A 25,607-nucleotide genomic window follows, 5' to 3' on the forward strand; every position below is an offset into this window, starting at 1 on the left:
TTTGTGGTACTTTGTAGTTACAGTGCATTTCCTTGAACAGACGTTGCATTCACTTGCTATTAAACAACGGCTGAGCTGTGTTATGTTCTAGTCTATATTATCAGAAGCATGTGTCCTGTTTGCAGTTTGTTTCGCTAAACACTCCCAACTATTCATGTAGAACAGCACAAATACAAAATGTACTGAGAGGGAATGCAAATCTAATTTCATTTATGGCATTTTTGGGATTATAGTCAGATTGAGGATATTTAAAGTTGAAATAAATAATCAAAACATGAAGCTAATCTAACAATTATTTTAAAATTGTATGAAAATGTCATTTTCTCTGTAAAAACAAGTTATATTGGGTCACAATGATATTGTACTTCTAAGGCAGCTTGTTACTTTCTTTCAGCTCTTCTTCACACATATTTTTATTACTAGCTTCTTAGCACAGCATATAGACATATATTTGTGTTAAAATGCCTTTTTAAGGCTGTAGCTGTCGTCTGTAATCTGGAGGGGCTGGCATTAGATTTCCTCCCACAGCAGATGTAGAGGCGAATCACAGTGAATAATAATTCTCTCATCAAAATTAATTCTAAATGTCCTAACCTCACTTGGCTTGATAGAAAGCAACATTTGACGTAGGATGTGAATAATCACTTGTTGATTTAGTTTATCTTGAAATTGCTGTTTTGTTTGGAATGCTAAATCTTTATAATGATTGTAAGAAATAATCAGGTTTTCTGGCTGTGCCCTGTGTGTTTCCCAGTTTGAGGCAAACCGAAAGGGAAAAAGTGTAGCAACACTTTTCTGTTCAACAGGTTATGAACAGTGAAGACTGAAAAGAAGTCAGGTTGGATCCCAATAGACATGGGGTGAAACTAGACTCTTACAATAGCTTCCAAATTGCAGGCTATTTTGTACAGCGCTTCACACTCACTCCATCGCATGCTAAAGCTTGCTAAATGACCTTGTTTTGTTCATGGGTACAGTGTCATAATGGAGCAGAAAAGGGTTTTCCCATTACTACCATTACCATATATAGAAAGCAGACTGTTTAAAGGGTCCTTGATGTAGCACTAATAATGTCCAAATGTACATTCCAGACCACATTTACTAAACAACATAGCCAAGTTAAGAACTAATAGGAAACATGTAAGACACAGGACATGATGACAAACAGAAATTATGATATTTAATGTCCATCCAAAACTTGCAAAGTTACCTGTTCAGAAAATCAAATGAGGCATTTGCAAACAAAGCTGACATTCTTTTTAGTGATGTGAAACTCATACAATGGAATCACATGCCAACATGTATTCAGAAGTCACCACTATCTTATAACATACATACAGTATACATTTACATTCAGTTTGCAGTTTCTATTTAAACCCATCACATGTACAACATTTACATAAGCACATAACACTTTAACATTCAGAGTTCTAACACACTCTGACCGAGACACAGGTTTGATCCACTTCAACAGTAAATTAATTTTGCATCCAGTGTTAATAGACGACTTGCTCAAAAGGCTACATGTAGCAGTCCAGTGTGAAACGTTACACAGCTAAGAGCGCCTTTCCTTTCCTGTAATCCTGAAATTATTTATAAAGGGTAAATTATTGTTTGAATGGTGCAAGTTTCAGCGAGGTAGAAATGATCTCATTGAGTAAAACATGAGCAGACAGAGTTGATGTTGTGTGTTTATGAAGAACTGCACCATATGTTATAATGGTAATTTCCCTTATCAAGCAGGTTGACTCCTAGATAGCTTCATCTAAATCTACATGGTCAAACCTCAAATGAGCTTCAGTATTAGTTACAAATCCAAACAGCTCTCTAGTCACATTTCTACGGCCTTTGTATTACAAAGACTGTGTTTTTAATTTGAAATTATGCTTTTTATTTTCTAATGTTTCAATGTCTCTGTACAGCACTTTGAATCACTGTCGATGATTTATGCTAATCAAATAAACTTGCTTTTTAGCTCTTTAAAAAGCTAGCCAGGCCAAAATGTTTACTAAAATAGCACATCTTTATAGGATAGATGCATTTTTACTTGACATTAGAGGGTCATTTGGGCAAACTTAAGCTTACATGTGTTTTTTGACATTGCATCTAATACATGATTTGCATATTATGCAACTCTCAGATGTCTGTTAGCTTCAATATGAAAACTACCAGGCCATGTCTGATGAAACTTGGGAGACAGAGGAAGTATTACAAGATAGATTGTTGATCTTGGTGAGGATGCACATTTGCTCTGAACTCCAGTATTGTGCTGAAACTTGTGATCTGTTGGCTCTGCGTGCTGTGGTTTAACACAACCAGATTATTTCTACCTCAGCAAAAGTTTTGTAGAACTAAAACTCCAGTCTCCTGCAAGATGAATGACGCATCAGTAAGGAAGTCGGCTGTTTTTATCCTAATCTGCACCGAGATCATGCTTCTTATACAAACATTACCTGTCTAGGTGCAGCTTTACATAATTATGGATATGTTGTAATAATGTTGCCCTGAATCATAAAAGAATCAAGGTAAATAACTGGGCTTGTGCATGATATCGGTGCCACTAATGGTTAGTTTAATTTCTAATAATCAAGCATTATAAATACAAAAAAACAAGCCTAAGTAACTTGAAAGTTGACTAATGAGCTCCCCAGTTGCCATAAGCAGCCAGATATGGCTGCCATGTGACTAACCCGCCTGGGGAACTTGACCAGTTGTTGCTTGGATGAAGCTACAAGTTGTATAACAGATTATCCAGCATTGTTTACATACCCTCTGGGAACCATTTCTAAAAGTTAATAACATTTCTGCAATCTAAATCACTGTAAACACATATGTGGGCTATAAAAGACACTGCAATGAAGCATGGAAACCTGGTGGAGTGCTGCCAAAGCCAACAGGTTAACAATCAATCATCAGCAGAAACTGTATATGAGAAGTGAGGTTACACTGTAAACACAGACCTGCGGCCAAGTCGCTCTGCTCCAGGTTTGGCAAATATTACTTACCTTACTGATTAATAGCACAGTTGGTGTTTACTATTCCATAAACAGGAGAGGAAAAGCAGTACAGGTAGTTTGTCTTTTGTCGAGAAAAGATAGAAAAATGACTCAAATTAAGATGGAACACATTGAAAGTTGGTAAGATTCCCCAGTAATGCCTCTCTCTTTCACCATCATTCTAGTTTAATACCAATGATGCAATATGGACTCTTAGTGATTATAATACAGTACCATTAATATGTTGCAACAATAAAATGCACTGAAACCATGCATCAGTAGTATGTAGGCTAAATGCTAAGCTGTTTTGTGATTTTAAATGGTGCTTTAAGCCTTTAAACATGAATTCCATACATGAAGCACTGACTGTTCATGATGAGACGGCATCCCTGTCATTGCTTTGGAAATCCTAGTGTGCATCTTTTTCTTACTTCAGTACCTTTTTGACAGTCTGTAAACACTGTTCAGTTGATTAAAGTTGCTCCTTCATATGAATCATCCCATCCTCTGCAATCCCTGATGTTGAGTATTCCTCATTTAATCTTCTGTGAGGGTAAATATAAAAAGAAGCAACTTTCTGCACTGCAGAGGTCCTTTTATTTCTAAAATCCTCCCTGTATTTGTCATGTGGACGTCTGGTCCCACGGAGTCAGTCATATCCTGCTGCTCAGATTGACCCATGACAGGCAGTCAGACACAAGTTGTTTCCATCACTTGATTTTCCACTGTTCTTTTCACATTCACTGAGTATGTGGTCTTTCTACAGATGGAGGATACAGCAGAGCTGAGAGGTTCACTGCTCCACCTGAAGGCTATCGGTCTTGTTGCTGGGTGTTTTAAAGCTGTTCACCTCTTCAAATACCAACTCTAAGGATATACATTGGGAAAAAGTGGGGGGAAATTATGTTAGGAAGACAAGGAGGATGCTTTGCATGTGAGGATATCTGCTCTTAACTGTTACCTTTCCATTCTTCTAGAGTTCGGTCTTTACTCTCCAGTGTTTGGTCGTAAAGTGGGGCCTCTGGTTCGTCATCAGGATCATGGTACTGTGAGAAATATGGGTGGGACAGAGCCTCACTGGCTGAGATCCTCCCATCACAGTCCAGAACCAGCATGCGCTTGAGTAGATCAACAGCTAACACAAAGACACAAAAACAAGTAAAGGAAACGGCTTAGATATGATTGGAAGATGAAAACAAACATTAAAAAGCTGTCCCTCTAAATGAATTTCTGAAATCAGGTCAAAGCATTGACTCTTTGCAGGATTTCAAATGTTTTAATCAAACTTAAGAAGGTGATAACTGAATTATGGTTTATCTACCCAGTGGATTTGCTCCTCTGAAGATCTTTTCCAGGTCCTGTTGGGGCATGAAGGGCAGAGACTGGATATACTTCTGTGCCTGCAAATACAGACCAGCATTCAGTTTGTGTGCAACAGCTTAGATCACATGATGCCAAACAGTTATTGATCAATCACACAAACTGTCTTTTCAATCAACAGACATATCAGTAGAATCAATCAGTGCAAGCGTGCTTTTTAATGGTGATAGAAACACCACACGATTCTCATTAAGCATTAATTTTCAGATCTAATCTATTATTGCTCACATGTTCAGAGCAGATTTTCTTTAACAGGTCTGGCGTTGGAGTCCCAACCACCTCCATTATTCTCTTCAGCTGATCAATATCTTAGTGCAAGAGGAGTTAAAGGTCATCACGATTTGCTGAAAATCAACTTGCAAGATGTGATTTATTGCAGATGAAAAATTGACAACTATTTTCTATCAGATTAATTTAGCTGAACAAATCCATAAGAGCCCTTTGCCCATGAATAATTTACAGAGATAATATAAGGGTCCCTCTTAGTGGAAAAGTGGACTCATGCCATCATAGTAAAGGATACAGTCTGTGCCAGGGAAAAGGACTTTTCCTTTCAGCAGCTCTCCCATAATACAGCCCACTGACCAAATGTCAACTGGAACAGAAACACCAATGGTTTAATCAATTGTTTAATGAACTTTTTAAATGTTTGCTGTTTGATGGAATCTCACCATTCTGATTGTAGTGCATCCAGTTCAGCATGATTTCTGGTGCTCGGTACCAGCGGGTTGCCACATACCCTGTCATCTCATCATCCGTCTGTCTTGCTAATCCAAAGTCAAGGATCTGTTGGGTAAACTTATGTTTTTACTTTCCTCCAAAGGGATGGATTTTATGGAATGGAGGATCTAATGAAAGATGTGTGGCTATAAACTGAAAGTCAGTCTCACCCTCAACTCACAATCTTCATTCACTGCAACATTACTTGGTTTAAGGTCCTGGGAGGGAGAACAAGATGCATAAGGTGAGAAATATTATTCTAATGAATGATCTTTTTAAAAAAACGTTTAAGCTTTTAAGTTGATAATAAACCATTTTAACACTCTAGATCAGGAGTGCAAGACAAAACAAAATGCTGGTCGAAGTCACAAGAAGGCCAAAGAGAAGGCACTCACTCTGTGGATCAGTCCTGCTGAATGGATGTACTGTTCAACAGGCAATGGGGTGGAGCAGGAGGACAGGGGGTGGAGAAGGGAGTAAGACGGGACATAAAGGAAGCAGAGGTCAAGAGAGCAGTTCACCACATTAGATCCTGCCTAAAAGGAGGCTGCTTTTGTCTGCACCATGGTAACTGGGCAGGCTGGACAGCCAGTCTCTGCAAGCAGCTGGACTGATTGAGTGTTTGCATTCACTAGATGCAATCTGTGCAACGTAGAGTGTGGTTCCTAAATTTGATCACAAACATTGCTGACAGGTTCTGTTCACTCTACTATAAAGATTTTTACTGGGGATTCTAGTATTTCAAAAGCACACTTTCCTTGTCAGTGCATAAACAGTTAAAACAGTAGACAGATGGGTATTTGGTCATTGTAATGGATGAATCTCTTCAACTTCAAGGCAGAATGTAAACAAACTAACAAACAATTTTATTAAAGTATTAGAAACTGTTGATATATTATCTATATGTCAATATCCACAGTATATCATATTGCATTCAGTGTTGTGTGTAGTTGATCACCTTGAGGCCACGAAGCAGCTGATAAATTAAGAACTGTACATGTTCATCTGACAACCTCTGAAACTTGACAATATTATTGAGGTCTGCACCCATCAGGTTAGTCACCAGGTAGCTGAAAAAGAGAGGAGAGTATGTTCAAGAGGGGGGCTGGGTGAGTTTCAGTTAGAGAAGAACTGATGTCGATGCCATGGCAACCATCAGACATCTTTTCTAGCATTTAATTCCCCCTAGGGTCGCCTCCGCCTCCATCAGCATGCCCCCTAATAACAGAATGATCTTCTTCTGATAAAAAAAAGGTGACAAGTGAAGCTTGTAGTAAACACCAAGAGAAAAGATGATTTACAGTTCATTGAAGTCTTCTAATGTTGCAGCAGGTGTGAAGACATCCAGCAGCCCTATTACCTACAGAGACAGAGACAGACACAAGCAGAGATGATCAATAACAGAGCAGAAGCATGCAGAGAGCTGCGTCTGTTAGTCTCTGGGTATTTTTATAAGGAGCACTAACATTCTCGTGTTTCATGTGCTTGAGAAGCCTGAGTTCCCGATACGAGCGGCGACTGTGGATCAGCGACTGAAAAGGCCTGGACAGCTTCTTCACTGCAACCTTCTGCCTTGACACCACATCGTAAGCTGAACTGGAGAAGGAAGACAGACACAAACCAAACATTAAAAACTATTTTAAATGTACCTACATCTAGTGTTATTACCTAAACCTGACCTGCTGACTGTGGACAAAGAATGGTAGAGGGTGAAAGAGGATGTGGTGCAACAATAAGTGTTGGGGGTTTATTTTTCATCAGCCTCTTTTAAATATGTCATCCCACATATGGAGTAACGAGCCCTGCTGCGGCTGCTTTTTTGGTGCAAGTGTCCTTTCAGACCTACCAGCTTAGCAGCAGCTCACAAAATAATAATACTGATGCAGCTATTAGAGAGCGGAACAGCCAGACAGGAAGCAAACATGGGTGAGAATTGAGAAACGTTGCTAAGCAAAGCGGAAACTGAGCAAGAAGTGAAACAAAGACATAAAAAAGGAACTTAAATTAGACTAAAAGGGATCACTTTCACATTTATATTTAAGAGGCTTGTTTGATCAGATAGACTGCTTAAACGCTTAATAAATTTATTTCCTTTCCCCCAAAAAGTCTCACAGCAGCCAGTAGCTGCTGTTTGTCTACGATGTAAAACCCACCACAAATTTTATAGTATCATTTCATGGTGACCTATAATGACTACATGTATAAGTAAACTCCACTCTTACACAGCTAAGCACATCCTCATGACCCTCTATCCTAAAATCCACCTGCTGGCAGTCCTGTTGTCTCCACCAGGCCCAGTCGCCTCCACTTGACATGAACCAGGCCGCACTACCTCACACATACTGTACCTTCCTCCCCTGCCAGCTTCCATACATGGGTCTGAATGCACTGCTCTCAACACACACCGCTGTTAGAAGGCATTGATTTCTCTCCTCTCCTTTTGTCTCAGTGCTTCTTTGATATCCCAGTTCTTGATGCACCTCAGATTTCAAAAAGAAGGAGAGTGGGAGGAACAACTAATATCCAGTGTTAGATAAGTGAAGTGTATTGTTTAAGTACAAGGACCTTATAAGTGTGATTTATTCAAATTATGTTAGGTCAAAACTATAAATGGTTTGTGTACATTTAGAATCAGTGGAGGGGACTTTTGCTTTGCAAACTGTTCTGTAATGTTTCCTCAACTACATGAGAGTGCATCAAAATTGATGAATTATGCATTTATTTCTATTGTTTAAGGTAACATGACAAGGTTTTTACCTATTTCCGATCTGTATATAAAATACAGTAGGGCCATAAGGGTTAAATTTGGGCTGCAGACAAGGGTCCTAGGTGGGTTTGTCCGCAGTTTCCACTGCGGTCTGACCAGTGTTTGCCCGTTTGGGCCTCAAATGGGTTCTGACTGGGTTCCAAATAGGGCCCATCCATGTTAACATTACATGTTAACTGTGGAGTGTTTTTTGTTCTGTTGTTCAGCACTTTGGACAACTGCTATTGCAGAAAATGTGCTATATAAATAAACCTGAACTTGAACTTGAACCCAGTTCCAGCCCAAACTCACTCAGCCCACATTTATACTTTATAGGGCTCATTTAGCCAGCCTACATGGTCTCCCCAATGTGGGGCCCACTTTATAAAAAAAAAAGAAGTTGGGCCCTATTTAAATATGCTCTGTTTATACCCAAGCCCAGTTAACCCGTCTCCCTTATGAGGCTCATACAGCAGGCCCACATGAGCTTTGCATATGGGACCCATGTCCTTGAAACCACATAGGACCTACAACTTTTGCCTAGTTCATACCCATGCCCACTCAGTACCCACATAGCCCGTATTTAACCCCTGTGGGCCCCATACGGACATGCTGGCTGGGGGTGAATGGCAGAAAAACTAGAATAAGTAGTGGTTTTGCTTTTCCAAGACAAAGACGAAAGGTATTAGGAGTGTTGCCGAAGTTGCACATTTTCCTCTTGATTGGTAGTCACACTTGCTGAGCAAGAGATTATTGATTTTTTTTTTCTGTTCATTTAATCCCACGTCTAGGTTTATTTTAGTAGTGTTAGCACAATTGTCATCTTTTTGCTGCAAATCTGACAAAATATTTTCTCCAAGTTACAGAGAATACAGTCTGTTTGTCTAGATACCATACTGTATTCTCGCAAAACAAATCAAAATACATTTCTAGATGAGTTTCCATCCATCCTGATTAGTCCCTGATTAGCAGGACCTGTGAGCCTGTTACAACAGTCAGTTCAATCACAGGGTGGAGGCAGTGCAATGGCGTGGAGCACCATCTCCCTCACTGGCAAAACAAGGCTTGTCATCATTGGAGGTAATCTCAGTGCAGATGTATTTATTCTATTTAATTTTTATTTAGATTTATAAATGTATTTATTTCTTTATCCATGTATTGAGGTTCTGCAACCAGTGGCAATCTCATATCTCCACAGTCTAGAGCTGAACGCTTTCCTTCAAGGTGATAATGTTCACCCCCACAGACTAGGGTTTTTATCAGAGATGACCTCCAGAATTTGGGAGAAGAACACTTAAGGAATCAACTTGGGCGTGCTGTTCATGTCAGAGTGACCAACACAACCACATTGGTTGACTTGCAACAAATGCTGGTTGAAAAGTGGGATACCTTCCCACAGCAGTGTGACCAAGCTGGTGATCAGCAGGTGGCCAGGCTGTTGTAGTTGTGTATTTTTTCCACATGCTACTGAGGCCACTGTTTGTTAAACGAAGAAATTGTTAAATTGCCAATATGTCTTGTTTCTTCAGAGTCCAATCATTCAATCCCACATATTATACCAAAGAAGAGTCAATACCAGAATAAGCTGTTTGACATTGGCAGAGAAGATTTGGCACAACCCACATACTCAACTCTACTGCTCCTCTCACAAATGCATTTTCCTACAGATGTTTAAGAGAAATAAATAGGCTTTCCAATGGTTTAAGGTTTATTGCCAAGAATCATTGGTTTGGCAAAGAAACTATGCAACGTACATAAATTTTCTTACTTTTGTGCTAAGTTTATAATTCAGCAAGTACAAATAAAGGCAGCTATTTTAACATATAGGAATCTTAAATACCCATCAATACCAATATTTTTTGTCCTCTAAGCTGCATACAAACTACCATCTCTCCAAAGATCAGAGGCAACCCAGAACCACAAAGTCATCGTCTGCTCAGTTTATCACATTTCCAATCAACTATCCTAACAGGCAGAGACATAGCACTTCTGACAGGAGAAATGAAGCAGTCATGTTTAATTCATGGCTACCAAAATCAGAGGCTTCATGCCAAATTTCTGGTTTGCTGAACAGATGTTACATATGCTGATGTGAGATGAAAGCAGCCTTCAACAGTCTGAAATCTGTCCCAAATTTTTGTCTCGAGAAACTGAAGCAGAAGAGAATAGTCAATGGGATTAGGGCTTGACGGCAGGAAGTTGAGAAGACAATGAGACTGAATTAGACACAGAATTCGACAGTATTCTATCCTCCAAAATGTTTCTTACTGCAGTTATCAAATTTCAAAACATGGTGCATGTTAAATTATTAAATGTGTGCATGAGGCTTTTGCTGTGCAGTTTAAAAATATCTATCACCTAATGTATAGTGTCTCTTTGCCTTTAGATTCCTCCTTTCTCCACAGTGAATGGGGGGTAAACGTTCTTTAGCTGGAGTGAATTATATGAACTTGTCAGATCCTTGACCTTAAGCTGCACCCTGAAGCGGGGGTTAGCTGAGAGAACAGGCTGCTCATTGAAGACAAATGATGAGAGCCGCTTTACTGTGCATCTCAAGAGGTAGAGAGTATCCTAGCACCCCTCATCGTTTTCATCATTCACAACACAACATGTACAGATGTCCTACCCTTAACTCCCATCCCCCTGCCTCATGCTGATCAAGTTTGACCATGAGAAAGTCAGTGACAATGAGATCAACAATAACAATGCAGCGAGGCACTCACTGGTGTGTGGAGGAATCCCCTTTGTGGTTTTGCATAATATTGTAAACGCCAGACATTTCACAGTTCGTAACACTTGGTATGTCCACCTAGCAAACACTTGTGTTTAATCTACACATCAGGAAGGAAAGCACTCTTTCGATGGATATACTTCTGCAAAAGAGACCCTAAAATGATGGATATTGGTTACATAATTAACAAAACTAATGAATGAACTTATACAAACAAATGACTTGAAGTAATGGATGTACAGGGGAATTCACAACAAGAGATGGAAAAGCTTAGTCCCAACAGATTGGTAAAACTGAATTAGATACAGTTGATGGGCACATGTTTTAGTTGAGTAAGAAAACTGATGATTTATTTTACACAAGTTAGATAAATGCAATGTTTAAATTACTGGAGGAAATCAAGGAAGAGCAATGAATAAACAACTAAAATATAAAAGAAAATGTTTGACCTAAATATGTTAATGTTATACATAAATGATAAATAGCTAGCAGATAAATAGGTGAAAAAGATAAATGGAGTTAATGAATGTAGGTATGGGCAGCTGAATGGTTGTGGCTTTGTAAAATGATTATGTTTTAGTACATAAATAAAGCCTAAACTTAACTGACGTAAGCATTATGGTTCAAGATTTTTCTAAAATTGTTCCATAATTTTTAGATGCAGTTTGTCTCGTTACCTCTGAGAGGCTCTGCCTCTCTGAAATGCTCCTTTCACTGATGTTACTAAGTTGTTACCAATTAACCTAATTAGTTTTCAAATATTATTTTAGTTGTTTTTTATTTGTACCAATTACTCTTCCAGCTTTATGTTGCCCATAGTCCAATTTTTTATGTGTTGCTGCCATTAAATTCATAATAAGCTAATATTTTCCATGAAATATTCAAATGTCCCAGTTTTAACTTCTGATATTTTATGTTTTACTGGAAATAAAATATGAGTTTATGAAATTTGAAAATCATTGTATTCTGTAATTAATTATATTTAAAACAGGATTCCAACTCGTTTGGGAGTTCAGTTCTATAATATTGTTTATTTTTTATATAACAATTAAAAGTTAGATTGTGTTAAGAAGGGAAAAGCTTGAACATATTCAGAATATGGCCTCAGAGTTTATCTGTTAAAACTCTAATGCTAATGTATTACATAAGACACACAAAAAAAGGTTCAAAACTACTGCAGAGCACAAATGAAAAAAGCTCTCTATATAAGACTAATCATTGTGTTATGAAATCAGAAAATCTTTAAAAAGCTATTTATAGCCATGTAAAGACATAAAAGTTACCCTGATTTTTACATGTTAACACAAGTGACAGCATTTTTCTAAATTCTAAAAGCTGCATGGCTTTAAGGCAACATTTATTTCTGTCAACAAAGACGAATCCCACATTGAACAGAAGCTATTTTTCTTTCTTACATCAGTAAGAATGTCCAAAATGGGAGACAACTCCTCAGCTTGATATTCTCATGCTTTAAATAAATATTTTCCTGAGGCTAAATGAAACAGCTGAAACATTTCTTGATCCAGCCTTCAACATTCTTAGTCTTGTACTATTTTGAGCTGAATTTTAAGGCCTCAAGACAGTTATTGCACAACATACAATCAACTGGAACACACTGGATGCTATCAGATGCTATTGTCAGTGACATAGTGCTTACAGGAAGTCAGCTGCTGGGAAATAAACCACTCTCTGAATATGCAGGGAAAGGCAACTTTAGGTGTGGCTTCAGATAATGAATCAAAACAAAATATCAGAGTGAGTGCTCAGTGGAGATATATATGCCAATAAATCCTTTTTTGACTTAGCCTAGCAGAATTGGAGAGCTATCTTTTCATCATAATTTATTTTATATACTTATAAGCTTCTTTACAAGGTTTTGGTATTTTTACCCCAGCTGCCCCTGATTGGTTAGTTTGAAGAGGGTGACTTCCGGCTAAATAGCTCTCACTACCAGGAGCCTTAACATGATATTCATGTCTTTAAAATGGAAATATACCCTTGGGATCTGTCGCACAAACACACATGCAATTATTGCTACCTTTTCTTAGGAAGCCATCTGTCTGCTCTTAAAAGCTTAATTAATACTGACTGTCAGAGGAGGCTATAGCTATGATGCACTGCCATGGCAACGACACCCCATCAGTTCATGCATATTTTTTTTCATTTCTGTAACAAATGCACTATATAATACAGAATTTGCGCTGACAGAGGAGAAAATAAACAAAGATGAGGTGAGAGTGTATTTATGCATGCAAGCGAGGTGTTAAACGATGATGCATGCAGCTTGGTACCATGGTGTCAGGGTTGCGGTTGCTCAAGCATGCGTCTGCAGAGAAATGTAGAGAGTATGTCTGTGCGTAGGGGTTGGGTAGGGATGTGGATGGGGGTTATTGGGAAATTCCTGTACTGACGCTGTCTCATTCTGTAATTCCCTTCTAGCATACAGGAGCAACAGACAGCGAGCTGTGAGATGAAAACAAGCCCTGCAGACCTGCTGTGACTTCTACACGGCTGATAACAGCTCACTTTATTAAGCCTGTCAGCAGCTCGCTAATAAACCACAGTAAAGGATTTTTTTGTTTAATAGTGTCAACCATAAAGTCTAGTCAGTATCAGCAAAGACAAACTGTCTCATCCTGAGACAACTGACAGACAGTGCTCTGAAGCATTATGACCAGTATATTCCACAGCAGATAGTGGTTGTGCAGCCTCGCCCCTCCGCCCGCACTGTGAACACACAAACACTCACCACACCGAACCGTAGGCTCCGGAGCCCACCGGCGTCAGGTTCTGGTACCGTTCCGGAACCTCCCACACAGTCTTGTTCAGCTCCTGCCGGTAAAATCCCTGTCTGGCCGACATTTCTTTGAGCCGGCGAAAGCAAAATAAATAAATAAAAGGGGTGGAAAAAGAGGCAAAAATAGAAACGATGGGAGGAAATTGGAGGATGGGCCACCGTCTGCTGCTTGGTGAGCCGAGCTGAGCTGCTGCACGCGCTGCACTGGCCAGTCAGTCACTGGATCGCTCACTCACGCACACATACACACACACACTCCCCCCATAGCTCCCTCCTCCATCACCACACTAACACTCCTCCCGTCGTATGTTTTGTAGAAAAAAAAAGTTGTAATTACGTAATATCTGTAATAGAAGCAACTTCTTTCTTTCTTTCTTTCTTTCTTTCTTTCTTTCTTTCTTTCTTTCTTTCTTTCTTTCTTTCTTTCTTTCTTTCTTTCTTTCAGTATTTTATCTTCTTTATTTATTCTTTATTTCTTCTTTATTTTCTTTTATATCCCAAACAGGAAATTTGATTTCTCTTTGGTATTCTTTTAAAGTTTTTCTCAGTCATTTTGGTGCATTTCTCACATCAGAATTAACATTCTCATAACTATTTGTTCAAACTCCACAACATTTAGTCATTTGTACACATCAGAGTAGCATTTCTCATTGCATCGATCAAGTTGCAAATGCTTTTAGACATATAGTATTTACTTTAATACAGTTCTCTGCTATTTCATTTCATGACATTATCATTTGCTTTGGTAATGTAAGTCAAAATTAACTATGAATAGTCCCCATAAATCCCACTCACATGTGGTAGTGAGAGGGTCTACTCAAAGCCATGTTGTCTTCCTTGACCAAACCGATGCCTAAATCCAACCCAGCAGCCAAGGTGCTTTAGCCATAAAGGTACAATCAAGAGTATGTTATAATTTAAGTTAACTGTTAAACTTAAATGAATATAAGTGTAAAGAAACAGATCCAGAAAGATACAGGACTTGACATGAGGTTCTTCTTTGTCTGACATGACATCAAACATCAAACAGAGGTGAACTCTTTTACATTTTCATTAAAATACAGACTAATTAAACTTTACATAACAATCCTTCAAATAAATCTGTACTATCATAATCATTTTGAGCATAAAACATGGATTACTGCTTTCATTGCTTAATCATAAATTGTGTATTTGGGTTTGGAATATTGTTTGGAAGCCTGAAAGTTGGCGTTTAGCTTTTACCATCTGGACATTTTCGTTGCCAGAAGGGACCATATGTGGACAAAAGGGTGGAGGTGGGGGCTTTGATTTGAAACATGACTGGATGGCAAAACCTCTTTTATCAAATAGAGGTAAACGAATGACTACAATTCATTACAATAATATATTATGAATTGGGTTGTAATATTACTTTGTAATGAACTGTCCATATAAAAGATGTAAAGCAGTCTGCCCCCCCCAAATAAATAAATAAATAAATAAATAAATAAAAATAAAAATAATCATGCTTCGGACAATTGCAGATTGCATTATTTACCAACTTCATCCACTGGAAGGCAGCAAATATCACTGAACAGGTGACTTTAGAGTTTTGGTATGTATATATATATATATATATATATATATATATATATATATATATATATATATATATATATATATATATACATATATATATATAATGGTATAGCAAATTAATGGATGGAAATTATTATTATTATTATTATTATTATTATTATTATTATTATTATTATTATTATTATTATTATTATTATTATTATTATAACAAAATAATAATAATAATGTTAATAATAATTTTATTTTATTTAGCATTTCATATATCAGTCTTTTTAACCCTTTTATAATTATTGTTTTAAACGATTATTTTAAACATTAAAATTTTAATGAACAAACCTGTTTTTTGTTTGGTTTTTCTTTTTTTTTTTTTTTTATTTATTAATTTTCAGGCTTGAATTTGTGACTAAAACAAACTTCTGAGGATAGTTTGGTTGACTGTGCGCTGATTGGCCAATGTGCTACAGGAGGCGCGTGGTGATTTAAATGAGAGGCGGAGCTGATCAACAGCTGGAACAACATTAGTGGTTAGTGATTGAGCACGTGAAGCTGTGAGCAGGGTCAAGAGCACTTCGTTTTGTGTTTTTGGACGCCTGCTAATATTGGAGCTGATTCCTGGTCATGTTTGACCTGAAGAAGAGGAATAGTTTGACTCTGCGAGGCAGTCGTGAGGCGGAGGAGTTCCGGAGAGTGGCGGTCAGACGGAAAGATAAAGGTGCGGTGGGGAACTGCAACGCCTCAGGTGATGTACCTGCCTTCCAGTTTCCCCAAAGATTTTGCGTAATAAATGCAACTTAAAATGATCAGTATTTTAAACAGTAAATTGTAGGCATGTGTCGCCATTGTTGTTACAATTAAATATATAAGCTCAAGATACTTAATGGTAAACAACATATTTCTAAGTGTTTTGAAGGCTACACCTGTCACAGCTGCTAAAAGCCCATGTTTTAGCAGTTGTCAAATATATTCTGATTACACTGGAAGGGAATGCTAACTAGAGAGTCTATTGTGGTTGCTGTCATTTTGAATTCTAAATGTTATAGTAGGATACAGTTCAAATCTCTTCAGCCACCCCTGATTCCTTTCAATTGTGCTTCCAAGGAGCAGGACTTTCTCATATTCTTTGGAACTTGTGACAGTTTTCCAAGCTTTGCAGAAGGTTTTTTGAAGTTTTTCTCCAGACATGACTTTTCACTGTTTGTCAGTCCTTGTTTGTAACCATTTTTCAGAGGAAAGTTTTTTCCTTAAAACGACCTCAAAGATAAAAGAAGTTACCTAACTTAATAAATTAACAAGTATTCTTAACAGACTCATTTTAATTGTAGCTATTCTCTTTGTTTCTAGCAGCCTGAAACAAAAACATGTAGTTTATTCAGACAATAGTTTTGCACCAACTAGATAAATCAGGAAGAACAAGTGGCTCGCAGCTTCATCATGCATGTTGTTCTTTATCAAAGTTTATCAAGTAACCAGAGAAGGAAAACAAAGTATCAATTCTACAAAACTATAAACAGCAGATTAATAGTATCTCAAATTGAAATTCTTAAGAAACATGAAAAGAAATCCAGTAATGACCTGATGCAGGACCTTCAGCTGATCATTAAAACCCCATCAGAACTGATCTCAACATCACTGCAGCAGTGTGGGATTGTCTCGTCAGAGGATAGAACAAAAGGCAGCAACATTCGAAGAAAAACTTTGGGAAGTACTTAATGAAGAAGAACTATTCCTGAAGTCTACTAAAAGAAACTTTTAAAAAAGTTTTTCTGAAAGGATTCAGACTATTGGAAACAAAAGTGGTCTAATAGCTTTGTTTGTCAGGCTCAAGCTGCCTTGTAAAAGGGTGACCAGGGCAGCAGATAAGAGCATTAGACCTCCTTGTTTATGAGTTCCATCTTTAAATGCGCTTAAATTTCAGTTTCAGCTTGTGAATATGTCTTTGTTTTAATTTGTACATGCATGTATAGGAAAAAAAAAACACTTTTTAAAGGCACACTTATGTTGGATTACAGTAGTAAAATCTTTTCCCCCTGATTCAGCCTGGACTTTGACTACCTTTCATCAAATCCTTACAGACCCACACACAAAGCCTTACTGTTCCTTCAGTAAGGAGAACGATCTGCTTTGATATTAACTCTAAAGTACAATCAGATGCAGGATTCAGTAGTACTGTACATAATTTGTCAAATTTACAGTCAAATTGTTCTTTGCCCAATTAAAGGGTTGTTTTAATAAGAATGCAAAACCTACTTATTTTAGATAAGTCTTTCTTTCTAAAACAGAAATTGCACTGACATTTTGCACAAATGTCACACTATTAATTTTTAAATTATGTAATGTTTTACACATCTTGATGCAACATACTTCTCCAGTTACTTTAGAAAAATGTGCATTGCTGTGCAAACACAGCATAATTTGTAAGCCTGGCAAAGGTTAAACTCTGGAGAACAAAGCAGAAGCTACAAAGCAGAAATATTTTGTTGCGAAAGCAGGTTTAAGTGCTCTCCATGTGACCAACAAATCAGCCTCACTTTAGCAAAGCTGAGAGTGAAGTGGGAAGTTTTACACTAAAACAAATAAAGGGAAATTTTGTAGGGATAAATGAGGACGTAAACCTTACTTTTAACCATCAGATTTGGTTAGAAAACCAGCGTTAGTCAATAATGTGAGAATAATCTAAGATGAGATAAGATAACTTTATTAATCTTGAGGGGGGAAACTACATTGCCAAGGACGCTTTACACAAAAACATACATCAACACTACATTAATAGACTCTACTACACACCATTACAACATCACTGCAACACAGAACACAACCATTAAAACATACAAATACAACGAAAATCATAAAAAGTGCTCATTATAAAAGCGCACAGCAGCAGGAACGAAAGACTCTTACTTGTTTATAAATGTCGTAATGGTCTTGGGCCTTCTTATTTATCTGACATGTTTTCAAATTATGAGCCCTCGCGGACCCTGAGGTCCTCTGGTACCGGCCTTTTAACTATTCCCAAAGTTAGATCTAAAACACACGGTGAGGCCTCGTTTCATCATTTTGGTCCTCAACTGTGGAACAGCCTGCCAGAGAGCCTCAGGGCTGCAGAGACTGTTGATGTTTTTAAGAAGAGGCTCAAGACCTTCCTTTTTAGTTTAGCCTTTTGATTTGACTTTATTCATTTTCTGTTATTTATCTCACCTTATCTTATCTTATCTGTCTCATTTATCTATTTTATTTTATTATATTTTATTATAGCTTCTTAACTGTTTCCCTATTTTATCGTTGTTTTAATCATCAATCAATCAACCTCGTTTCATCATTTTGGTCCTCAACTGTGGAACAGCCTGCCAGAGAGCCTCAGGGCTGCAGAGACTGTTGATGTAGCTTCTTAACTGTTTCCCTCTTTTATCGTTGTTTTAACTGTTTTAACATTTTTAACTCCAGTGTTTCTTTATGGGGATCCTAAACTCTGGGAGTCAAGCCTGCTTGGTCTGCCCTCTGCAAACATGACTTGACTGGCTCCTGGTGTGAATGGGTCCCCAAAAATGCCGTTTCCTCACAGCAGCGCCAAGCCAGAGACAGATATTAGGAGTTTGTGTGTGTGTGTGTGTGGATGGGTGAGGGGGGGTGGGTGGGAGGTGTTTAATCTGTCACATAACTGGGTGTGTAAATGGCTTATTGTTTTTGTTCTGTGATTTTCTTTTTTCATTTTAATATGCATTCATTTATACTATGTAAAGCACTTTGTGTTGCCTTTGCATGAAAAGCGCTTTATAAATAAAATTTGATTGATTGATTGATTGATTGATTGATTGATTGATTAAACGTTCAGTTGAGCACCGAGGCATCACCATTCGCCCCCTAAAAGACAGTTCTTAGTTTGGTCCTCATCCTCTTGTCCACAGTAATGTCCACAGAGTCCAAGCTCAGCCCCACCACTGAGCTGGCCTTTTTAATCAGTTTGTTCGTCTGATTTACTGTACAAGATGTTAACAGCTACAGAGTCCTATCTACATAGTTCATGCAACTAAAAGATGTAATCTTATTGTTAAAGGGGGAAAAACTCGGAGTTGACTAATAGGATTCAATCTAAGACCCTAACATCAGGTCATGAGCTTTTTCTCTAGTTTATGTAACATATTTAATAGCTAAAGGCTTAGAAAATAAACCATTTTTCATGTTATGAAATGTAAAAAAAAAAAAATATTTCAATTTTACAGATGTTTTGCATAAGCAGCTGAGCTGAAATTAATTTTCTTAAGTTTTTTTTTGTAAAAAAGATCAATATTCTTTGGAACTTGTGATTTTTTTTTTTTTTTTTTTTTTTTTTTTTAAGCCATTTTGGACTTTTTGTCCAACAAAACAAACTGACAGTTTATGTTTACATATCACACACAAGTGTTAAAGTAGTGCAGCATACAAGAGGCTCAGCCATGCTGTTTGTGTGTATGTTTGAGGTTCTGATGACAGTATTTTTTTTTAGATATGAGCAGTGGAGTTCGTGGCTCTTACAGCTGTGATCGTGCTTGTGATAGTCGCTATGGACCTAAACCAAACTCCAAAATTGGTGCAGAAGATGATGATAAAAAAAGCCCAGCAAAGAGGTCGCCGATCAAACCAGAAGGTAGGCAGAAAGCCTGCTTGGTCCTGTCAGTAGTAGAAGTAATGAACTCTTTCAGATAAGTTCAAGCTGCACTTTGTTGAAGTAAAAATATTTTTCAACTAGTGTTTGTCTTTGCAGTACCTCCTAAACCGGCTCACCTCCAGACCCCTCAGAGGATAGGCTGGGATCAAACCTACAGTCCCACTACAGGAAAAAAAACACCTCAGGGAGTTGGTGGGGCAGGGTCAGTCCAGAGTCCACATAGAGATTATAGAAGCTCTGTTTCCTGCATCAGCCCAGCACAAAATTATCAGGCCTCCCCAAGTCCAGTTAGAGGTGCAGGAAGCAACTTTCTGAATGCAGCATCCAGGACACATATCAGCCCTGCCATTCAAGCTCAGGGGGTTTCAAAGCTTACAAACTGCCCAGTTTTAGGATCTCCAAGTCCAGGCAAAAGAGGCATTCAGAGCTGTAGCCCATTGAGAGAGGGAGGCCACAGTCCTGCTAAGCTGTCCCCAAGAAACCATAGCCCTCTCATGGGAAAACTGCGGACCCCGAGTCCTGTTCAGAAGAGGATGGGCTGCTATAGCCCTGCCAAGAACTCTAAATCCTGGCTGGGGCTGCACAGAATCTCAAGCGATAAGGTGGAAACACAAGAGAAGAAGACTGAGAAATCTTTGAGTGTGCCTGATCTGATTGTTTACATGGATGAGGGCAGGTAGGATATTTGACTGTATCAGCGTGATCTTTTCACCAGGTTTTTATGGCACTGTAGAGGATTAAATGTTTTTTGAGTATCATTTAACTTTTATTTACTTGTCCAGGACTCCTGGTGAAAAGGTTGAATGCTCTCCTCTAAAACAGCTGCAATCGGCCAACTGTAGCGGGCTGGGCATCACCATCAGCGCACCTGCTAAACATAGACTCAGTCTTCCTACAAATGAAAGCCATCTTTCAAGCATCGGCACAGGGTGTTCCCCGGGACAAATGAATGGCGCAGTGCCATTAGTTGTAAATGGTGGGGGAGTGGATGATACAGTGGAGGAAGCCAAGACATCCATAAGACAAGGCTCCAGGTTTTGCTGTGAATGGACTAAAGCCATTACAGGAAATGAAAGGATTCACAAGAAGTTTGGAGGTGAGGAAAATGAGGAGGAAGAGGAAATGAATGAAGGGGGAGGAGGTGAGCCAAAAGATGATGACACAGAGGATAAATTGTACAAAATAGCCAATGAACTCCTGCAGACCGAGAGGGCCTATGTGGCTCGTCTCCACCTGTTAGACCAAGTAAGTGTGTTTCCTTCTACAAAGACATAATACATGTTTAAGTCTATTAGAGTGAAATGGATTTTTAAAATATATTCTTGCTGTGGTAGATCATATTGAGTTCTTTGTGATTTAGAGATTTGTTGCTCTCCAACTCCCACCTCAGGTGTTTTGTTCACGCCTAACAGAAGAGGCAGATCGAGGCTCATTTCCTTCTGAGGTCATTAGAAACATCTTCTCCAACACATCTTCAATCTACTCCTTCCACAGCCAGTTTCTGCTCCCTGATCTGGAAAACTGCATCTGCCACTGGTTAGTCTTACACCTTAAGTTTTGCCAAAATACTACATTTTCTTTTCTTGTTTTATCTTTTGCTAAAGCACATGGAAGCAATTATACAGTCATACCAAACAAATAGATGCTTAAATAGATGATCTGCACTAATCTTCTATTTGTGATTTTTCTCAATGTTAATTGAAAGTAAGGGCATAAATTTACCTGCATGAAAGACGTCCTCAGAAAAGCCAGACATGGTTAATAATTTATCTTTTATCTGTTTTATGAAGAACATAAATAACAGGGTGAAGTGGGAACCAAAGAGGGGGAGATGAAGACTGTAATTTGATTGGTTGTCAAATGTTTTATCACTCTTCAAATCAATTTGGATTGTTGTTCCAGTTGTTTAGTAGTGTAGACTCTATTCTCTTGCACTGAAAGTCCTATACTACTACCTTTAAAAATATAACGAGTTAATGCGACTTGGATCTAAAATCAAAAGCTATAGCTGGTGTGCCTCACCAAAAACCATCATTCCCCACTCCAATATTTACCTCTGTCCGTTTGCCCAACCCATTTCATCGAATCCAGGAGTGAAAGCCCTGGTCTGGGTAAAGCTCTTCTGCAGCATGCACCCTTCCTGAGGATGTATGCCGACTATGTCAGGAACTTTGAACAGGCCATGGAGCTAGTGAGAACATGGACTGAGCGCTCCTCTGCCTTCAGAAACATAATCCAGGAGATTCAAGTGAGAAACACTCATCCTCTGATGTATTGGTAGTTATCCCTATCCACTAGCAAGGTCTGATCAAGATGTTGTGTGTGTGTTGATAGAGCCAAGACATGTGTGGCAGCCTCACCCTGCAGCACCACATGTTGGAACCAATCCAGAGGGTTCCACGCTACGAGATGCTATTGAAGGATTACCTGAAGAAGCTGCCTGAGGATAACCCAGATTATGAGCTTGCTCAGAGTAAATATTCTCCAGTTGTCTTTTATACCGTTTATTTACCTCATCTTATTCACTTTTTAAAATATTGTTGCGTCATTGTCGCTGCTCCACAGGTGTTTACTTTTTATGATTCCTCCTTTATTTTAAATGTAAAAGCAAAGTGAAATTTGTTTTGCTTCTCCCAACAGAATCCTTGCAAGCCATTTCCATGGCAGCCACTCACTCAAACAGCGCCATTCAAAGAGCTGTATGTCGCATCACACACCATTTACCCTTGTTCTAGCATTTAATTACTGTCATAAATTAATTGCCAGGTGTTTCAGCACTTTATTGTTGTAATTCCTGAACTGCCAACTGTTAATATATAACTTAACACATGCACAGGAGTTATAATTAGTGCTGCTTTGGTTTGGTGTAGGAGAGCCTGAAAAGACTGCTGGAGATCTATGAAATGGTTGGAGAAGAAGAAGTGGTCAACCCGACCAACGAGTTTCTCAGAGAAGGTCGTCTGCTCAAACTTGCTGCCAGGAACACATCGGCCATGGAGAGACACCTGTTCCTGGTTAGATCACCGATGTATTTACAGAGACTGATGCAGATCTCTGGCTCCATAAACTACTCAGTCATATGGAGTAGTCTCATTTTAAACGACTCTCTCCGTAGCGTCCACGTTAGTAGATCTAATATAGATGCCAGTGCTTTACTTGAACTTTCCTCCACAGTTCAACAACTTTCTGCTGTGCTGCACACCAAAGTTCAGCCTGGTTGGACAGCGTTTTACAGTCCGATGCAGAATTGGAGTGGATGGCATGCAGGTGCATCAGACCACCAACGAGGACCACCCATACACCTTTCAGGTCTCTGGAAAGGAGAAGACTCTTGAGCTACAGGCCAGGTGGGTGCGCACTCTGTCACACTAGCTGAGCTGCACAGATCTTTATATCTGTATGCTATTTATATTCCTGATAGATATATATATATATATATATATTATTTATTTATTTTATTTATTTATTAACGTTATATAATTTGCTTGTTTTGCTTTTCTTGCTTTCAAGCTCTGAGCAGGACCGAGACCAGTGGATCAAGGTTTTTATTATTATTATTTTTATTAAGTAGCAGTGCATTTTAAAGTCACACAAATTAGAGAAAGATTCAGTTGGATTAGGTTCTAAAGTGAGTTTTGTCTGCAGGTGATTCAGGAAGCCATTGATGTGTTTCAGAAGAAAAATGAAACCTTCAAATTAGCTTCTAAGGAGCTGAATGTGGAAGAACCTGTAAGTTGGATCTTGGAAAATAGATTTCAGAAGAGTTGTGAAAGTATACCATCCTATCTGTGATTATACATTTGTTTTACAGTCAAAAGAACTTGGCCGAAGAGCACCCCGTTGGATCAGAGACAATGAGGTGACACAATGTATGACATGCCAGGAGCCTTTTAATGCTCTCACCAGAAGAAGACATCACTGCCGGGCTTGTGGCTTTGTAAGTAACACGATGAGCTGCAGCTTTGCTCCACACAAAAGCAAGCTTTATCTGAGGATATTTGGCGATAATTTGCTCCCTCAGGTGGTGTGTTGGAAGTGTTCAGATTATAAAGTGGCTTTGGATTATGATGGTAACAAGTTGAACAAAGTCTGTAAAGCTTGTTACTTGGTCCTGACTGGTCTGAGTGGTGAGAAGGTGGACAGGAAGAAGAGAAGAACACTAGAGGTGAGCACTGTGGCTTTTTTTTTCCTTTTTTTTTTTTAACTTGCAGAATTGCAGCCTCTCGCTTTGCATGCTTTTTAATTTCTCTAAATGCTCCGTAACTAGCTGATATTTATAAGACTAGATTGCCCCTCAGATGCAATAACGGCAAGAGTGAGGGAAAACAATCTTGAACAGCTTTTGTAAAGCTCTGAAACTTTCTTTTAGGCTTAGAAAACATTAACATGACTGTCAAAACTTGAGCACTGACTTGTCTGGGGTGTCGTTCCAGTTGGAGGCATATCCAGAATCCCGAGACCGCCTAATGAGCAGCACCCTGCAGTATTCTGACAATTTGATGAGCTGGCAAGAAGTGTCGTGTGTTCTCACCAGAACTGATCCTCCAGTTTTACATGTGTGTGCTGCTTCACAGGTAAGAGTTTCTGACTGGAAATACTCACATACATAATTATTATTTGGTTGTTGTTTGCTTTTTAGGGCAGTCCAGTGTCTTTTTTCTCAAATTTAAAAGTCATTTATTTGATTAATTTTTTTGTCCCAGGCTGGAAAAAAGCACAGTTTCTAAGCCCTGGGTTTGCTGCAGGGCAACAACAGCTCTATGAATGTACATAATGAATGTCAGTGTGACATCGTCATGAACATTTCTCCATCAGGAACTGTCTTGGTCACCATGGTAACATGCAGAACAGATAATCTGTTTAGGAAGATATGTTTTAGAATAAATCAGCTCTAAAATGCATTTCCCCAACATTTAGTATTCTTGTTTTTGCAAATGGCAGAATCAGAGGAAGTAAACATTTAATATATGACATCAAAATTCTGACTGATGATGTTCAAAGCTTTAAGTCTTACCAAAATCCAGATTTTTGATTTTGACTGCACCTGAATTGGCTTCAACCTAACCATTATTAACAATAATGTGTTATACGGAAACATTGAATATTCATGAAGGCACCATATTTAAGCAATTCAGTTAAAGTACAAGAATCAAGTGTTTTATATGAAAAAGTGTATATTTGTGGTTTAAATAGCCAATTTTCTCAAATTGGAACCCAGTTTAATAATAATCAATTCAGTGAGTCCCATTATCACACATAACAGATGAGCACTTTGGTCAACCGTGTTGTTTTGAAAGTGCTATATAAATAAAGTGGAGTTGGAGTAACTAACAGGAGATGCACAGGTATATCATTTATTATGTTTTTTTTTTTTTTTTGCATGGACTTTAACCTGAAACTGGACATTTATTTTTGTCTGGGCATATAAGCTTTAGTCATTGTTCTTTTTATAAAGCACATTTCATCGTTACCAACCAACGTTTTCTGCTGCTGCTTTTTCACATGAACATACTGCTGTTGTTGTGCAGTCTACCTTCAACCTTTTTCATTCACTTTTTCTCTGTTTTATTAATTCTCACATTTCCATGATGTGAAGTCCCTTTTCACCATTCCTCTACTGGGCTGCATCATTGAAGCTTCTCCACAGGAGCTCCAGGATCAGCACAGCTTCTGTCTCAAACAATCCAAAACCACCCACATCTTCTCCTGCGATGGTCTGGAGGTCAAGCAAAACTGGTTGACCGTTCTTAGAGTTGCTGTGACGGGCAGGATACCTGACGACTACATCACTGGGGAGTCTAGCTCTGGGGTTTATGGCAGTGATGGTGATGGAAGGGAGAAGGAAATGGCTCCTGAAAGTTTAAGACATTGCAGAAAGGACTCATAAGCATGTCCGTGAACATACAACACAGTGAAAAAACATTTAAAGTGAGAGCAGGAGATTTGTTTTTATTACCAGTGTCTGTGCACTTTATTTCTGAGATGGTTTACAGTAAAATAAATAAAGATGTTTTAACAAGACTTGGAGTATCCCT

At 38.4% G+C, this 25,607-nt stretch overlaps 2 protein-coding genes across 3 annotated transcripts; one reads left to right on the forward strand and one right to left on the reverse strand.

Moving 5' to 3' along the window:
* Window positions 1-1,158: 1,158 nt before the first annotated feature.
* On the reverse strand, window positions 1,159-13,574 carry mapk11 (mitogen-activated protein kinase 11). Its single transcript, XM_041978184.1, has 12 exons — window positions 13,323-13,574; window positions 6,563-6,692; window positions 6,398-6,456; window positions 6,055-6,166; window positions 5,492-5,521; window positions 5,267-5,314; window positions 5,048-5,162; window positions 4,900-4,971; window positions 4,605-4,684; window positions 4,318-4,396; window positions 3,958-4,131; window positions 1,159-3,863 (listed from the first exon to the last, which is right to left on the reverse strand). The coding sequence occupies exons 1-12, from the start codon at window positions 13,433-13,435 to the stop codon at window positions 3,790-3,792; spliced, it is 1,086 nt and encodes a 361-aa protein (XP_041834118.1). The 5' UTR covers window positions 13,436-13,574; the 3' UTR covers window positions 1,159-3,789.
* A 1,868-nt stretch (window positions 13,575-15,442) lies between these two features.
* Window positions 15,443-25,593, forward strand: LOC121635112 (FYVE, RhoGEF and PH domain-containing protein 4-like). Of its 2 annotated transcripts, none has more exons than XM_041978175.1 (16): window positions 15,443-15,669; window positions 19,411-19,551; window positions 19,669-20,248; window positions 20,355-20,817; window positions 20,963-21,108; window positions 21,664-21,820; window positions 21,907-22,045; window positions 22,213-22,271; window positions 22,443-22,586; window positions 22,747-22,919; window positions 23,083-23,113; window positions 23,218-23,301; window positions 23,384-23,509; window positions 23,594-23,737; window positions 24,006-24,146; window positions 25,169-25,593. In XM_041978175.1, exons 1-16 carry the CDS (start codon window positions 15,549-15,551, stop codon window positions 25,457-25,459), a joined length of 2,940 nt encoding a protein of 979 aa, XP_041834109.1. In that variant the 5' UTR covers window positions 15,443-15,548; the 3' UTR covers window positions 25,460-25,593. The 2 variants fall into 2 exon arrangements, with proteins under 2 accessions (XP_041834109.1, XP_041834110.1); XM_041978176.1 differs by having other exon boundaries at window positions 15,443-15,642.
* Window positions 25,594-25,607: the final 14 nt, after the last annotated feature.

The sequence above is a fragment of the Melanotaenia boesemani genome, chromosome 23 (assembly GCF_017639745.1).
Source record: "Melanotaenia boesemani isolate fMelBoe1 chromosome 23, fMelBoe1.pri, whole genome shotgun sequence".
NCBI classification, from domain to species: Eukaryota; Metazoa; Chordata; class Actinopteri; order Atheriniformes; family Melanotaeniidae; genus Melanotaenia; species Melanotaenia boesemani.